Source organism: Medicago sativa, chromosome 4, assembly GCF_051527215.1.
Source record: "Medicago sativa cultivar Bolivia chromosome 4, Bolivia_mono, whole genome shotgun sequence".
NCBI lineage: Eukaryota > Viridiplantae > Streptophyta > Magnoliopsida > Fabales > Fabaceae > Medicago > Medicago sativa.
This window is the reverse complement of record NC_140752.1, coordinates 86,469,017-86,486,034: the sequence shown is the minus strand read 5'-3', so window position 1 is coordinate 86,486,034 and position 17,018 is coordinate 86,469,017. Positions and strand designations below refer to the sequence as shown.

General features: G+C 32.7%; 2 protein-coding genes and 4 non-coding genes across 8 annotated transcripts; all 6 read left to right on the top strand.

The window, feature by feature from the left end:
* Positions 1 to 2,672: 2,672 nt before the first annotated feature.
* Positions 2,673 to 9,324, top strand: LOC146933149 (Zn-dependent exopeptidases superfamily protein). 3 transcript variants are annotated; one of them, XM_085704874.1, is made up of 21 exons: positions 2,673 to 3,057; positions 3,405 to 3,490; positions 3,618 to 3,719; positions 4,433 to 4,539; positions 4,640 to 4,740; positions 5,015 to 5,102; positions 5,386 to 5,474; positions 5,595 to 5,734; positions 5,957 to 6,122; positions 6,248 to 6,371; positions 6,536 to 6,632; positions 6,707 to 6,836; positions 7,001 to 7,060; positions 7,155 to 7,273; positions 7,451 to 7,575; positions 7,664 to 7,888; positions 8,058 to 8,218; positions 8,368 to 8,531; positions 8,635 to 8,717; positions 8,802 to 8,887; positions 8,966 to 9,324. In XM_085704874.1, the coding sequence occupies exons 1-21, from the start codon at positions 2,842 to 2,844 to the stop codon at positions 9,107 to 9,109; spliced, it is 2,613 nt and encodes an 870-aa protein (XP_085561000.1). In that variant the 5' UTR covers positions 2,673 to 2,841; the 3' UTR covers positions 9,110 to 9,324. The 3 variants fall into 3 exon arrangements, 2 of the variants coding, with proteins under 2 accessions (XP_085561000.1, XP_085561001.1); XM_085704875.1 differs by having other exon boundaries at positions 4,433 to 4,543; XR_015007384.1 differs by lacking the exon at positions 8,966 to 9,324 and having other exon boundaries at positions 8,306 to 8,531; positions 8,802 to 8,833.
* A 2,322-nt stretch (positions 9,325 to 11,646) lies between these two features.
* Positions 11,647 to 15,169, top strand: LOC146933144 (Ribosomal protein L22p/L17e family protein). Its single transcript, XM_085704872.1, has 7 exons — positions 11,647 to 11,699; positions 11,809 to 11,845; positions 11,953 to 11,993; positions 14,235 to 14,465; positions 14,563 to 14,665; positions 14,767 to 14,834; positions 14,936 to 15,169. The coding sequence occupies exons 1-7, from the start codon at positions 11,697 to 11,699 to the stop codon at positions 14,972 to 14,974; spliced, it is 522 nt and encodes a 173-aa protein (XP_085560998.1). The 5' UTR covers positions 11,647 to 11,696; the 3' UTR covers positions 14,975 to 15,169.
* LOC146933148 (small nucleolar RNA snoR74) lies at positions 12,468 to 12,603 on the top strand. The gene has a single exon (XR_015008865.1). It is a non-coding gene; the product is annotated as a small nucleolar RNA snoR74 (small nucleolar RNA).
* LOC146933147 (small nucleolar RNA snoR74) lies at positions 13,087 to 13,222 on the top strand. Its single transcript, XR_015008979.1, has one exon. It is a non-coding gene; the product is annotated as a small nucleolar RNA snoR74 (small nucleolar RNA).
* On the top strand, positions 13,285 to 13,413 carry LOC146933146 (small nucleolar RNA snoR74). The gene has a single exon (XR_015009238.1). It is a non-coding gene; the product is annotated as a small nucleolar RNA snoR74 (small nucleolar RNA).
* Positions 13,484 to 13,619, top strand: LOC146933145 (small nucleolar RNA snoR74). Its single transcript, XR_015009021.1, has one exon. It is a non-coding gene; the product is annotated as a small nucleolar RNA snoR74 (small nucleolar RNA).
* Positions 15,170 to 17,018: the final 1,849 nt, after the last annotated feature.

Sequence of the window (17,018 nt, the reverse complement as noted above, 5' to 3'; positions counted from 1 at the left end):
TCATGCCATGTTTTGAGTAAAACAAAGTACACCAACAAAATATATTAATTAAATTTTATTATAAAACTGAAATAATATAAAATACATAACACAATAAAAAAAAATCAAATACATCCATGTACGTCTTCCTTCTAGTTTATATATCAAGGCAAATTCTTATTTATCCATCAACAAAACCTGGGTTGAGCTACATGTTAACAATCAAAATAATGAAAGACGTGTCTTTTACAAAATGATTCATCATTCACCTATTTATGTTAATAAATAGTGTAATAAAAAATAAAAATCGATAATTTTGATCGATGTTAACTGAGATGAAAACCTTTATTCGTCTTTCATTGATGGATAGTGTAGTTGCCACTAAAAAATATACACATCGTTTACTTTTCGTAGTGTACACATGAGAATGACAAAACATGCCTATAGAGAAAAGGACATGCATGAATTTATCACAAATTTCATGACAAAACATGAATATAGAAAAGGACGAATGAAAAACTAAATTAATATAGAAACTGTTTTTCATAATAAATTTTAGTCAAACACATACACAAGCTATTGTTATTTTTTAAAAGAAAAAAAAGTTTGGCTTGAGAGGCTCATCAGAGTCAAAATAGACCTCAAGATTCATAACATTTGCACACATACTTATAATTCATTAACCAGAGAGATCACCAAATTGGACAGGGAGAGTTGAATTTGCAACTTTAGATGAATAAACTTCCTACCAACTTAACCAATTTTCATTGTCATACATGATATATATAAGCAAAACGATATTCATTCATTCAAATTGATGGAATACATCAGACACAATAACATCATCAACATCGCTAAAAACGTAAGGGGTGAAACTGCGAACAAACTTACAACATCCAAGTTAATAGCATACAACAACAAAATGCATACAAATAATATGATCAAATCTAAATCACTTGAATACTCATGCTTCCGGATCTGCAACGTTCACACCCAAATCATTGATTGAATTTGTAACTGATTGACTGAAATTGATCTTTCAATGGAAACAAACGAACATCGCAACAAGACGCGAAATCAAACAACACCGCACTTAGACGACGAAATTACAGAAAAAAAACATTATATATGAAAGGCATAATAGCAGTTTTCGCCCCCTAACTTTCCCAAAGTTGCGATTTAGGCCCCCTAAGGAAAAAAGCTACAATACCGCCCCCTAAGTTTTGCCCCTGTGGCAGTTTTGGCCCCCTAGGCCAATTTTGACTCGGTCAACGCACACGTGTATTTTTTATTATCTAAAAAATATTTTTTTATTTTTGTAATTTTAAAAAAAAATCATTTTTATATTTTTTTACATATTTAAAAAATATTATTTTATTAATGTTTTTAAAAATATTTAAAAAATATATATTTTTTAAAATATTATTATTAAAATATTATTTTTTAATTAAATTTTTTTAAAAAAATACACACGTAGCGTCCACGTGTGCGTTGACTGAGTCAAAATTGGCCTAGGGGACCAAAACTGCCACAGGGGCCAAACTTAGGGGACACATTTTTAGTTTTTTTTCTTAGGGGGCTAAAACTGCTATTAAGCCTATATGAAAATCACTTATTTGATTGAAAGAAAAGGAAAAATGATGCAAAAGGGTGATTCTAGGTCAGAGAAATACCTAAAACCACCACTCCTCGATGAGTGAAAGAGAAAAAAACTTAGAGAGAATGTGAAATTTCTCTCACTAAAAAACCAAGGCCGACTTTTACATGATATTATTACACACTAAATTAAACAATTTCAAACACATTTATTGTTAGATAAAAATAGTAATTTCTCACGAGAATGAAAAAAAAGTTTATTAAGTAAATAGCTTATCTTTAATGGATTAAAAATTATGTGATTTTGTTTTTTTTTTATATATAATTTAGAGATCATTTTTTTAGAGATTTTATATAAAAACAAATGATATTATATTTTTGTTTATTATAATAAAAATCATTTTTAAATAAAATTTGATTTTTCAACTTGTTAGGACACAACTATATAAAAATAAATTTTTTTATTACAAAATTACAACGAGTGACACTAAAAATATAGAGACACAAGGATAAGATTAAATGTTAGTTTTTTTCAAGATATCTTCATTAGAAGGTGTTTATGTCCTATTTTTCCTAATCTGATTTTTGATAAAAAAATATAGTTTTTAAAGAAGTTGCTCAAAAAAAAAAATATATAGTTTTTAAAGAAGTTACTCGTAACAACTACATGTTTGTTGTTTTCTCTTGTCAAAAAAAAAAATGTTTGTTGTTTTCTTTTTTTTTAAGATTCTAGATTTTTTTTTTTAAACTACACCAAAAGATGCATAACTCTCAAAATTTATTTTATTTAAAAAAAGATTCTTTTTTTTTCCTTCAAATAAATCTATAATAAACAGGATCAATATTTGAGATCTAATAAAGGTTGGATAGTTTCCTTCAAAAATAAAATAAAATAAAATAAAGGTTGGATAGTTCAACTAAAGATTTAAAATCTGAAAAGACTAAGGAGAAAAAAATGAAAAAAACTACTAATAAGACTAACCGTTTGAAAAAAAAAAAAAAAAGTTGAGATCCAATTAACCTATTCTAACGAAAGAAACGTAGTATCAGTCAAGCTCAGAACTCCTTAAATTATACGTAAGCACAACAACAAATTTGGAATGTTCCAACTTAGCTGCTGTTTTGTCTTCAAAGTATAAAAGTGCACTGTTTTTCGCAGAAACCTTAGTACACACAAAAAAACTTCAACAACGCGCTCCGTTCACAAACAAAACACACAATTAATCTCATTTTCATTTACTCTCTCTAAATTCTTCTCCGCCTGACATGGCTTTCGGGTTCGGGTCGTCAGAGGATGTTACCGCTTTCAAATTCTTGTTCATCATGGCGGTCGGGTACGGTCTCATGTCGATGTTGACATACTCCGTTATCCACATGAAGTTCATTGTTCCTCTTCACAACGATGCTCCTCTCGATCGATTCTCTGAAGGCAGAGCCATTCAACATGTTCGTGTTTTGTCTCATGAGATCGATGGTCGTCATGTGAGTTTTCACAATGTTCTGGCGGATTTTTCAAAGTCATTAGTGTTTTTTATTTTATTCTGTTTTATGATTTGAATAATGATATGAATTATTTTTAAATGGTTCGGTTCAAAACAATGTAGTATTTTAAAAGATTTGTTTTAAAAAGGTTTCATCATTACATATTTATTAGTGATGTTAATTTAGTATTATAATTATCAATAAGTCCTAGCTCAAGCAAATGTCGAAATTGTTAGGTCAGATATGTGTGTTATTCCGGGTTCAAACCCTCGGCCTCGCATTTGTGGTACTATGATTTAGTAGATGTTGACTTTGTATTAAATAATTTATTTATTGATTATTGATAGGAAGGACGTCCTGGTCTGAGAAAAGCTGCAGAATACATAAAGAGTGAGTTGGAATTAATAAAGGAGAGAGCTACCTCTAATGTCAGGTTTGTGACTTTAATTCCTTTTTAATTATTTAATTAATTAATGTGCTGATTTTGCCTTTTTATCTTTTATTTTATTTATTATTGTTATTTGACTGATAGGTTTTATTGGAACCAATTTTTGTTGCAGAATTGAGATTGAAGAGAGTACAGTTAGTGGCTCCTTCAATATGAACTTTTTGCGTCACAATATAGCTTTGGGATACAGAAATCATACTAATATTGTTATGAGGTACATTTGTAGTGGTGAATTGTTACTTGTAGGATTCAGTTATATACATATTAATAGATTATTGCTGATTCTACTTCAAGCAATTTCACATGCATTTTTTTGAGTAAATTTAGCTTTACAAGTCACCAGTTTGTTGTCGAAATTAACCTACAAAATTTAAAATTCCTGATTAACTAAGTTAGACAAAATTATGAATAACTGCTATGATTCAACTACTGAACTGAGTAAAATGTTAGTGTCTGAGAAGTACAATTTTGAATGATTTTGCTATAACTGATGATTTCTGTTTGGATGTTCTTACTCCAGAAATAACAAGTTTGATATATGTAAATTTTTCAACCTTGTGCAGAAACCAATTTTTATCATTTCTAGTTTGGAGGCACAATCAATTTTGGTTCTAAACGACCAAGCATTTTCATTACTAAAACCATGTTTGGCCAACGATGTTTTTTTCTATCTTTACTTACACAGTAACATGCAGAAGACCATAACTGTGGATTTTAATGGTTAAGGTCCCTTAGCAAGGCTAAACATTCTAGTTTGCCGGTTACAGAACAGTTCATCTATGATAGTCGTGGCATTGAGACTGTGATGAATCCTTATCAACTTCCAAACCACGAGTGACAATACACGTTTTGGCATATCATAGAATACAACAAAGTTTTTTTCTGTATCTAAATGTTGACTTGGATTTCATGTCTATTTTACTGTAGGATATCGTCTATAGATTCCAAAGATACTGATCCATCGGTTTTAGTGAATGGCCATTTTGATGGTCCCCTTGGTTCCCCCGGTGCTGGCGATTGCGGTTCATGTGTTGGTTGGTAGCGACTGTATTTGAAGTCTTCATTGTATTTGGAAAATCTTTACCTCACCACCCTTGATCATACTAAGTCTTACTATTTTGTTCGTTTTTTCAGCGTCAATGCTGGAAATTGCAAGACTAATCGTGGACTCCAGCTGGGTTCCGCACCACCCTGTTATTTTCCTTTTTAACGGTGCTGAGGAACTTTTCATGTTGGTAGGATTTCTTATCTATAAATGTCGAGTTGAAATTACATTTATGACCATTATTCTTTTTATATTTTGAGATATTATTATATGTTAATTTTGTGTTGTGCTCTAGAGATGTAGAACCTTGTATATTTCATTTAATAATGCTACCGACTTCATAACATGACTTTGTAGTTAAAGCTTCATCTTGAAGAAATGATGATGCTGTGATCAAAAAATTTAAATGTATTGGGATCTTTGCTAATACAGTGTTATTTACTTTTGAACTTTTGATGCTTAAGGGTTCACATGGGTTCATGAAGACACATAAATGGCACGACACGATAGGAGCTTTTATAAATGTGGAGGCATCTGGGACTGGAGGGCCTGGTAAATGTGATGTTAAATTTCTGTTATGAATAGTATGATATAGCTGCATCTTTCACAATCCTTGTCCACCAACTTATGAAATATGTTCAGTGCAATGTTGTCAATTGCGGAAAATAGCGGTTTCTTTAACGCTATTTGACCACATTTTTGTGCTAAATAAATAGTGTCTCGCACAACAATAGAAACTTGTCATATTCTGCTGCGCTATAGAGCTGCTATAACCACTATCAACAACACTGGTTCCATGTACGAAGTTTCACCGAATAAAGTTGTTAATTAACAGATTTAGTATGCCAATCTGGACCAAGTTCGTGGCCTTCTAATATCTATGCAGAAGCAGCAATATACCCTATGGCTACTAGTGCAGCTCAGGTTTTCCCTTTCTCTTGTAATTTTTCTATACCTGTTTTGTACTCTATTATGTTGTGTAGCGGTTATTTTCCTTTTTCGTATCTCCCAATACAAACCTGAGTTTTCTATTTCAATATGCAGGATGTTTTTCCTATTATTCCTGGAGATACAGATTACCGGATATTTTCCGAAGACTACGGCAGTATTCCCGGGCTTGATATTATCTTCCTCCTTGGTGGTTATTTTTACCATACCTCCTATGATACAGTGGAGCAACTATTGTATGTATCTTACCTACTTTATTTGGTACGAATATTATATTTTAATTTTATATTACTTTTTCATTCTCTTAAAAATACAAGGTAATGGTTTCTGCACAATGATTTCAGTCTTTCTCTTGACCCTCCAAAGACAGGATTTTTATAGTACTAGGTTGCCATTTTTTATATTATTTTTCCGTCAAGCATGTATCTGATCATTTTGATGTGTTTCTATGTCTCCAGGCCTGGAAGCATCCAAGCGCGTGGAGAAAATTTGTTCAGCATAATCAAGGCATTTACTGATTCTTCTAAGTTACAAAACAGATACCAAACAAATTTTAGTGAAGCTAGAGCTAGCCTATTCAACGAAGAGCGGGCTATATTCTTTGATTATCTCTCGTGGTTTATGGTATGCAGTGAAGTTGTGTATTCCAACATTTGTTTATGATGCACTGATACTCACCGCAATACGGTTTTATAATTGGTCCATCTTGCTCTTTTGTTCTCTGACTTTTTTTTTTTGTGGATTTTCAGATATTTTATTCCAAAAGGGTAGCTAGAATTCTTCACAGCGTTCCTATCTTCTTATTCTTTGTTATGTCTTTTACTCGTGGCTGGTCGAATTCTTGTGTGGCAACTTTGTGTGATTTTGTGAAAGGTAAATCAGTAAATGGTTATTATTGCTCATTACTTCTTATAAGATGTATTCTAATTGGTCCCCCCTGCTGATCACTTTAAAAAATGTTATCTCTATTCTAAGTAAATTTAAATGATTATATGTTTCACACGTGAATAACATTTTTAAATTTATTGGGTTTACAGGATTTCTGTTCCATGCAGTTGGGATTATATTGGCAGTTATTGTGCCTGTTGCATTTTCTTTGCTGAGATTACCGTTCTCTTCTCAGACAATGAATTGGTACTTCATTTAAATCTGTATCGAAAGTGTAATTTTTTTTGTTCCTATGTTAACATAATGAACGAAACACACAGGTTTGCTCATCCATTCTTGGCTTTCATTATGTTTATACCCTGCGCACTTGTCGGTCTTATAATTCCAAGAATTATCTGGAAATGCTTTCCTCTTTCTCAAGATGCTGCAATTGTCAAGAGATCAAAAGAGGTATTCCAGTACATTGAAACATGTTTAATAATTCCAGTGTCAAAAGTTTCTTGGTATTTCTGTATGTTGGATCTGTTAATTATTGTGCGAAATTTACTGTCGGGGAGAGAGAGACGCTTCTAAGTCCAAGCCGCCTAAAATTTGATTTGACACATAAATTTCAGGCACTATCTGATGAAGCGAGGTTCTGGGGAGCATTTGCATTCTATGCCGTTTTAACTTTGGTGCGCAGATTTAATATGTAGTTGGACAATTTGATCTTTTTTCAGCATGCTGGTATTCTATTGTTTTTTTGCTAACAAATCTAGTAAAAATCAGGCTTATCTTGTAGCCGGGTTGAGTGGTGGTTTTGTGACTTTTGTTGCATCTGCTTGCATGCTTCCTTCATGGATATCCTACTGCTTATCAGTCAAATCCTTCGGACGACGTTCGTTCAGGTTGGTCATAAATAATTGTAATTTGCAATACTATGTTTACTTTTTTCTTTTTTGCATAAACAGATTTTAATGTCTTCATCTTTGGTCTTTCAAGCATCCTTTGTCACTTATTTTTTTTTAATGTCTTCATCTTTGGTCTTTCAAGCATCCTTTGTCACTTATTTTTTTTGTTTCTAGGTCAACAATATTTTACCTATTACCTCTGGTTCCATGCCTCGCATACGCTGTTTATTTTGGTGGCTTTCTTGCTCAATTTCTGATAGAGAAGATGGGCATGATGGGTTCTCTTCCTCTGCCATATGGTTAGTTTTTCTTCTTTTTTTTAATCACTAGGCTTCATGCTCATACATTAGTAAATGCTTGCTATCTGCTGAACATAACTCATTGCAGGGCACTATGTTCCGGATATTATCGTGGCTGCAGTTATTGGACTTGTAACCGGTTGGTCTGTGGGCCCTATTATGCCCATTTGTGGTCATTGGTTAGCAAGGTCATCTATTGTGCGATTTCTGCTGCATCTCAGTGTGCTTGGTTTGGCGATATCTTCTCAGTTCTTTCCTTACTCCATGTCTGCACCTAAAAGAGTTGTTTTCCAGCATACTTTCCGAACTGCAGGTATTGATACCCGTTAATTTTATCAGAAATGAAAGTGTCGTGAACTATTATTTTCGCGACTGAATCTAGGGTGTACAATATGTTCTCTTCCATTATCATTTTAGTACTCAAATGTCCTATTTTTATATTCCGTTTTCAAATTTCTAACAATTTCCGTGTGGTTTGGCAGGCTCAAGTCAGATAACGGAATCCACTTATGATTTGTCTGTACTAGATTCTAACTCTTTACTATTCATTTTCAAACACTCCCCTGAAGTAGCAAAGATATTGAATATTACTCCAGAGTTTTCGTTTGAATCTGCACCATTGTCTGAACGCCACGATTGGATGGTAAGTTTTGTGCCAATATCCTGTGAATCTTTTATATCATGTATATTTTTTAGTACAAAAGTAACTGCTATTTTTTTTATAATGCAGTAGTTTATATTCTCAGGGCTTGTGAATTTTGGAAATTAATGTGAAGGAATTTCTCTATGCAGGTAATTTTTCCAGTTTCTTCCCTCTTCTCGAATAGTTTGAAGTTCCCCGCAAAAGAGGATGAAATTTTGAAGCAGTATGAATTCTTTCCTACACTGACAGTTCAAAATACATCTTCGAATTCTGAAAAGGGGCAGAGAAGAGTTCACTTAGAGCTTTATTTAGGGTGAGTGGGTAATGGTAATTTCTCCGAGCACAAAAATACAGTTGGTCATTTCTATTCCTTTCAACCTTGTTTTCATGCATAACTTGAATTCTATTCCTTTTAGTTCCTTAGAAGAGATTTGGGTTGCTGTTCTTAACATCACTGGTCCGTTATCCAGTTGGTCATTTGCCGATAACATGCTTCCAGGTACTAAAATCGTTTCATCGACTTAATTTTTCTTTTGGGCTTATAATATTTATTCACTTCATAATGTTGTTTGAATGTGCACAGGAACTGAAACTTATGGCGGCGGTCCACAATCATATATACTGCGACTTAGTGGACCGAGTGAAGGGAACTGGTCCTTCTGGTTAGAGGTAAAGTTTGATGCTGCATTAAATTTATTTTCTTTTACAATAAAAGCTGAACTTCTATTTTGGTTGATAATATTTCAGGCTAGCAGCTCTGAGGCATTGAGAGTGGACCTTTCAGTTTTGGACCAAAAGTTGGTTGGTCCAGCAAAGACATTGAAGAATGCTTTCCCCAACTGGGTTGATGTAGTTGGCTATTCTAATTTTCTTTCCACTTATACATTTTAAAAAGCTAATTGTTTTCTGTGATCAAATTTGTATAGGATAGGCATAGGAATTGGTAGAATAATTTAGTTAGCTTATATCCCTAACCTATTTCAAACACAGGATTAGGATTTTGATGTCTTATGTTCAGATTTTTTGATGAAAGTGAGTTAGTATTTATAGATGCAGAACTCTAACCGAAATTCGATGTTATGGAATAACACAAATATCTGCGGAAATCTGATGATTGTATTGACGCGATACTTACAACGCGCCAATTTTTAAATGGTGCGCCCGTTCAAAAAAATATGTCGCGCAGATAGTTTTATGTATGGGAGGTTATTGGTACAAACTATGTATGGTGTTTGGATCCTCTTTAAAAAAAATTATGGAGTTTGGATCTTTTGTTTGCTGTACTCGGGAGCAGAAATCAAATAATAACCGCATGTGGTTTAAGAAATGATAATATATATATATAATGATTGACGTAACAGAAAGAAATGAAGCCAAGTGAAAGGAGGGATGCATTCATAAATTTTGTCCTGCCTGTCGATGCAATATCTGGTACTTAAATAATTGTATATTGAACACTTAATTCACCAGATGCTCTGATATTTCAGAGGCAGACACCCATCATCAATGCTTTAAATACTTAACTTGCGATAGTAAGAATAAGAACTTCAGGCAATGTTCTTTCTCACTATGATATCCATAGCCACTGCTCCAATCAAACAAAAGATCACATGAACACTTCGACCAAACCAATGATATGACCAAATGGCCAGATGAAATGCACTTTTATCATGCCAACTAGTGTCCAACAAGACTTTTATCACTTGCATTTCACATCTAGCCAAAAAACTTGATTGCACTTTGTCTCTTGCTTCTTATTGTGTTCCAACATCTTCATAAGGATATTTGTTGACTTTATCTAGTTGGTGCCAATAACAATCACACTTGAACACACGGTTAGTAGACAAATTATTCATTTGCTTTGTTATCATCAAAACAATAATTGCAAGATATTGTATTTGAACCAAACTAGTTCTTATAAATTGCCTATCGCTAATATTATGAATATCCTTCCACCAAGCAAACCCTTTCACTCTCCCACCTGTCACTATACCATGCACTATACCATATTTATGAGTTAGGACTTTAGACCACAACCTCTCACAATCAACCCTCATCTTCCAACACCATTGACCTAAAAAATATAGAATAAAATTCTTTAAACGAGACCATCTTTATCCTTAGGTAAACAAACTTTATCAAAATGTATCCAATGAATCCTACAAGTCTCCTCACTCCCTCCCCATTGAAAACATTTTAAAAAACGACTCAATAAGTAAATTTATACATACATGTTAGAGCTTTTAAAAATGAAAGTAAACAATCATATTTAAGCAAGACATGACAACCTCCCATGGGAAGGTTGCGACTTTTTAGGCCTGGGAGTATATTTATGATCCTTTCAATGACAGTTTTTCAAAATGATAACTTTATCAGATTATTCTCCTATTGAAAGACCCAAATAGTTGAAAGGTGTCTAACTAATTCTACAATGAAAAAGACGAGAAGCATTCACCATCCAAGAATGCGAAACGTTATTTTCGACAAGAAGACTTTTGTGAAAATTCACCTCCAAACCATACTTTAACTGAAGAAGAAACAAATTTGTTTCAATCCCTCTGATATTTGCCCAACTTTTTTCGTCCAAAATCAAAATATGGTCTACAAACCGAAGACAAGTTAGCTTGAATGAAGAACTCATCCCAATAAGATAGCTAGTGAATAAGAACGACAACAAGGGATCACCTTGCCTCAAAGCTCTATTCAATTTAATTTCCTTTGCTGAATTGCTCATTAACAAGCATAGACTGTAGCAGAGTTGAGACACTCCAGTATCCACCACCTCCACATTAAAGGGAATCTCATTTTTGCCATAACTCCATCCAAATATTTTCAACCCACCAAATTGTAAGCATGCTCAAAGTCTATCTTAAAAAAATATGAGTTATTTTTTCATCTTTTTTGCCTCATTTGCAATCTCATTAGCAACACTTACTTTAACACGCTCATTCAATCCCATCATCTTATTGAGTCATACCAATTTTTATAGAACCCATTTCAACAAAGTTATAGCCCACATGAGTTTCGTCTAATATTAGAGTGAACATTGAAGAAAAATGTTATAATGAGTGTTACGACAATCATAATGATTTAACCCACTAAATTCAACTAATAATATAGTTTCAGTTTGCTAGTTACTAAATAAATTATTATTCATATACTTATTTAAAGAAAATTCATGAAATTTTTCTTATGGTACCAAATTAAATTAGTATAATATAATTATTCAAAAATTATTCATATAGTTTGTGGGATAGGAACTGTAGGTAAGAGGGGTATATGAAGAGATTTTAGTTGATAATAAATTGGGCCAATTGGTTGATAAACAAGTCGGGTCTATTAGCCCATGTCATAATGTCCGAACACAGAGATTAGGGTTTTTATAATTCACCCGCTATATAAACTCGACCATACCTCACTTCATTCCTGCTCTCAGCCCTCTATCGTTTATTTGCAGGTTCCATCAAACGCCGTCGTCATGGTAAGTATTGAATAGAATCTATCTCATTTTCGATTCTCATTGCATTGTTTCAGATCTATGATTCATTTCTCTAACTCTCTTCTTTGTTGTTTGTTTTTCGAATTTTTAGGTTAAGTACTCAAGAGAGCCTGATAACCCTACCAAGTGTAAGCAACTTCTGTAATTTTATTTTGTGTTTTGAGCATAATTGGTTTTTTGGGATGAATTAGTTGAGATCTTATTCTTACTTTTTCAAATGATTTTTTACATGCAGCCACCAAGGCTCGTGGTGCTGACCTCAGAGTTCATTTCAAGGTAACAAATTACTTTTGTTATTTTTAGATTACTTTTTTTAATTTGATCAATTAGCTGTTTGTTGATCCAGTTCAATTTGTGTTACCTAATACTCATTTTTTGTTGTATTTTTCATGCATTGTAATTCTCATTGAACTTATGTATTTCTCTGATAGTACGAACTGTATTTAAGCTAAAAACAAGCTTGTAAGGTAGTGTATAAAAAAAACTTCTATACAATTTTCGAAAGTTAACATAAATGCTTATTTACTTGCATAAGTTTATATTTTTTTTATTTTTTTATAAGGTAATAGATAAGGTAATCCAAACGGCCCTAGTCATTGTCAAATTTGTTGGGCTTTAGATGTTATTTTTGCTTGAAATTAAATTGTCTTTTGTGCTTATCTACTGTTATTAAGAAATGTAGTTTGAAAATCTGGAAGGAAAAAAGCTGGGGTATGGTACCAAGGGAACATGCCTCTTGTAACCTGATTGAAAAAAGCAGTGGTCTGGTTCCTATATGAGCAGTCCACCCGTAACCTTCAGGGATATAAATCCCATTGTTATTGGGTGAACCTATGTCTTGTCTTTGTGATACGTGACTGAAGGTTCAGTAAACGATGGAATATTCAGTTCATTTGTTTTATTATTATAGATTTCTAATTTTTTAATTTATAGATTATAGATGAAAAAAGCTGTTGTTTGTTGTCTTGTGAATGTACCTCGTTAAATTCAGGGAGATAGTTCCCTTTTTATGATTATAGGTTTCATAAATGGAATATTTTGTGTGTGTGTGTGTGTGTGTGTGTGTATGTGTGTGTATATATATGTTTCTTCATTAATTTTAAGTTTTACTAATTATTGAGTGTTTCAAGTAGCCTCCTAGTGGCATAGTTCCTGGCTAACCTCATTACTTAGATTGTTTGGTTTTCTCTTTTTTCATTTCAATTAATTTACTAATTATTGAGTGTTTCAAGTAGCCTCCTGGTGGCATAGTTCCTGGCTAACCTCATTACTTAGATTGTTTGGTTTTCTCTTTTTTCATTTCAATTAATATATCATTAAGTTTAATTAATAATTGATATATTTGGTGTCATGCAACAACCTGATTGAAAAAAAAGCAGTGGTTTGGTTCCTATATGAACAGTCCACCCGTAACCTTCAGGGATATATAACCCATTGTTATTGGGTGAACCTCTGTCTTGTCTTTGTGATACGTGACTGAAGGTTCAGTAAACGATGAAATATTCAGTTCATTTGTTTTATTATTATAGATTATGGATTTCTTATTTTTAAATTTAGTTTATAGATGAAAAAGGCAGTGGTTTGTTGTCTTGTGAATGGACCCTCTTGTTAAACTCAGGGAGATAATAACCATGATTTTTTTAAGGTGAACCTCTCCCTTTTTATGATTTAAGGTTCTGTAATCGATTGATAATTTTGTACATATGTTTCTTCATTCATTTTAAAATAAATTTTACTAACCCTATAGTCATGCAACAACCTGATTGAAAAAAGCAGTGGTCTGGTTCCTATATGAGCCGTCCACCCGTAACATTCAGGGATATAAAACTCATTGTTATTGGGTGAACCTATGTCTTGTCTTTGTGATACGTGATTGAAGGTTCAGTAAACGATGGAATATTTAGTTCATTTGTTATAATTTTTTAGATTTTAGATTTCTAATTTTAAATTTGATTCATTTTGATATGTGTTGACATGTATTGGTTTAGTCTGCTCTTATGTTTTTTAATGTCTGTATTGATTTAGCCACCTTCTTAATGGCCTAGTTGCTTGATTTGCCTCATTATTACTTGATTATATAAGACATAGGAAAATTTTGAGTTTGCCTTTTCCAGTTCAATATTACATGGAAAAGACGTATAGGTCATAGAAAATCCTGATGTAAAAAGAAAACAGGTGTCTGTTGTCTATATCGAGCAGTCCTCTCGGAAATGTCTGTGATATGTTTTTCATTAAATGATGAGACATGTTTTTCATTTGTATGTATGCATTCAAGAAGCATGATCAACTTCTATCTGCAACTTGTATTTTTAATTAAAGGATATCACAATCATTGATTGACATAGTTTCATTGTTTATAACTCTCTAAACAATTATTGTTTGGTTACTTTAAATGTTTGTGTTTTCCCAATTATGTTTTATTAATGATTGAAACCTACAATTAAGCTACTGCTACTTTTAACCTTTATATGATTTTTTTATGAATGTGAGATTAAACATTTTAAATTGTACTTGCAGAACACTAGGGAAACTGCCTTTGCCATCAGGAAGTTGCCCTTGACCAAGGCTAAAAGGTACTTGGAAGACGTTCTTGCACACAAACAGGCCATTCCATTCAGACGTTTCTGTCGTGGTGTTGGGAGGACAGCCCAGGCCAAGAATAGACACTCTAATGGACAAGGAAGGTGGCCAGTCAAGTCAGCGAAGTTTATCCTGGATTTGCTGAAGAATGCAGAGAGTAATGCTGAAGTAAGTTCTGAATCTTTTATCTTTTATTTGCTTTTTTAAATTGAAATTTATTAGCTCTTTTTTAATGCTCATTTGAACGTTAATTACTACTTTCTAGGTCAAAGGTTTGGATGTTGATGCTCTATATGTTTCACATATCCAAGTCAATCAAGCACAGAAGCAAAGACGCAGAACATACAGAGCCCATGGAAGAATCAACCGTATGTTTCAAATCTTATGATTCGTTTTAATTGATTATATTTGTTGTGTTTTTTTTTTGAAAGTGTGGTTTTATTGATGTCTTTGTTTTTTTTTTTTGCAGCTTACATGTCATCTCCTTGCCACATTGAGTTGATTTTATCTGAAAAGGAAGAGGCGGTTCAGAAAGAGGTATTGGTGTTTTTGTTTCTCTTTATATTTATTGCTTATTTAATTGTTTCGGCAAGATTTTGGTTATTTAAATTAAATTTTTATTCTGATATTTTTTCCAGCCGGAGTCCCAGTTGGCAGCAAGCAAGAAGAGGGCTTAAACTCTAGGAATTTTTATTGCTGCCTTGTACTCTTAGGTCTTGTCACAGTTTTGTTATGTTTATTTTTCTGATTCTATTTAAGAGATATTCCAAAACTATGTTCTATTTTATACTGAATTTGGAAAGTTAACTTTTTTATTCAAAAGTTAACTTTTTATTCAATTGTCAAACATGATTCACCGGAGTTTACAAAAACCGTGATAAAATCATTAAATAGATATTTCTTGGTGGTTGATTTTTAGTGAACGAGAAGAGGACGTGACATCGTAAATATATTGTGTCAAATTGATGAAAAATTCTGTAATTTAATTAATTTTGTGGAACAAAAGAGGTTAGAAGAGCAGGTCATGTGATCTGATTATAAAAACTGATGATGATAACATTGGTCACGTCATGGTCAGATTGAATGAATTATGTTATGCCTGGGTTTAGCAGCGTAGGATAAGTTGTGGACTAGAAAACTTTTTGAAGATGTTTGTAAGCGTGTGTACAGTGTCTTTCTCTCCCTCTTCTCTCTCTCTCTGATGGAAATCTATCTCTGAAACACTTGGTAGATCTATCCTTTTCAAGAAAAGGTGGGGTTTAGCGTGGGAAAGGATAGTTGTTTCCCACCATCGAGAAGTTTTATCATGGACTGCCTTCATCATATTTGTTTCCTTCTCTTTTACACTCTTTTTGGTCTTGTTCAGATCTGTAATATTTTTCTTTGTTATATTCAATTTCTGTTCAAATCTTTCAATGTTATATCCATTTTTTCAACTTACTGGAAATCAAATGAAAATCAAACAACACAAACAAAATCAGATCCCAAAAAATAAAACATGTCTAGAAAATCAAATGTGATAATTTTTTAGGTTTGAACTAGTCTATGAGATCGACTATATATTTTAAATCTGGAAATTGAAAATAGATCAAAGAGAACAAATAACGATAAGTTTTCATTCAGGAAATAACAACAACAACAACATTCATCGTCACATAAACATTTCCCTCAAAAATCTTTTCAAACTCATCACTCCAAATTTCTCGCACATTCAATTTCTTCAAAATTTCATTTGTCAATTAAGGAGAAAGAAGTGAATGAGGAATAAGAAGATTGATGAATTAAGAATTGAAGAAAAAAGTTTGATATTTTCATCTGTCAATTAGGGAGAAAGAAATTAGAGAGATATGGTTGTCATAACATGGTTTTAATTGAGTTTGGATTTGATTTTGTTGTGGAAAAGAGTGGAGATCAGATCACGTTTTTCTTTTATCTCAAGGAAATTAAACTAACTATAAAATCATAGACAAGGGAAGGAGAGTTGGGACGGTGGTTAAGATGGTGTTGTTGGTGGTGGGTTGGTTGGTATGAAGGAGAGAGATGGTGGTGGAAGAATGAGTGGAGGGGCAAGGAGAACTGAGAGACCATGATAAAGATGCATTCTTTACATAATCTAATGGTCAGAAAAAGCTTTTCTATGGTGGGAAAAAACTAACGTTTCCAAGGCTAAATGGCACCTCAAGAAAATTGGCAACCCAGTAACCTCAGTGATTCACAAACATTAGTGGCTATTCTGCACCATATTCTTTTCTTCCTCTACTTTCCTCTTCCAAACTTTCATCAAACTCAGCGAAAGTTTATAATCAACACTTTAAAACTGAAAACTTACCATCTAAAATTTCTAGATGTTCAATGTTTGAGCTCCATAAGATTTTTTTCAAGAATAACCCAGAAAATTGGTACAAAATGAAATCCTAAACCACAAAAAAATGTGCATGTCATCAACCACATTGAATTTGCCGTTGCTCTTAGCTTCAACAATTGACAATTTAGCACCAAAATCCATTCTAAATAATTCTAAAATTACGTTAGAAGATAAAAGAAAGAGCAAGATTTTGATTTTGTTCCACAAAGCGCTTATTTTTATAACCTGAAGAAAATGAAACATAATTTTTTAGTAACTTTCTAATGGCAATACACTACGGTTAAGAAAAAAAGATAATCTCAAGGATAGTAAACACATTTAACTCAAGAATTAGAAATGGTGAAAAATACACAAGC

Bases quoted from the DNA above. Each gene is read 5' to 3' on its own strand.
- LOC146933144 (XM_085704872.1), top strand. The intron at 11,846-11,952 runs GTAAGCAACTTC...TTTTACATGCAG, and splicing joins GCCTGATAACCCTACCAAGT to CCACCAAGGCTCGTGGTGCT. The intron at 14,466-14,562 runs GTAAGTTCTGAA...ACTACTTTCTAG, and splicing joins ATGCAGAGAGTAATGCTGAA to GTCAAAGGTTTGGATGTTGA.
- LOC146933149 (XM_085704874.1), top strand. From the start codon at position 2,842: ATGGCTTTCGGGTTCGGGTCGTCAGAGGATGTTACCGCTTTCAAATTC. The intron at 3,491-3,617 runs GTTTGTGACTTT...TTTTTGTTGCAG, and splicing joins AGAGCTACCTCTAATGTCAG to AATTGAGATTGAAGAGAGTA. The intron at 6,837-7,000 runs GTATTCCAGTAC...CATAAATTTCAG, and splicing joins TTGTCAAGAGATCAAAAGAG to GCACTATCTGATGAAGCGAG.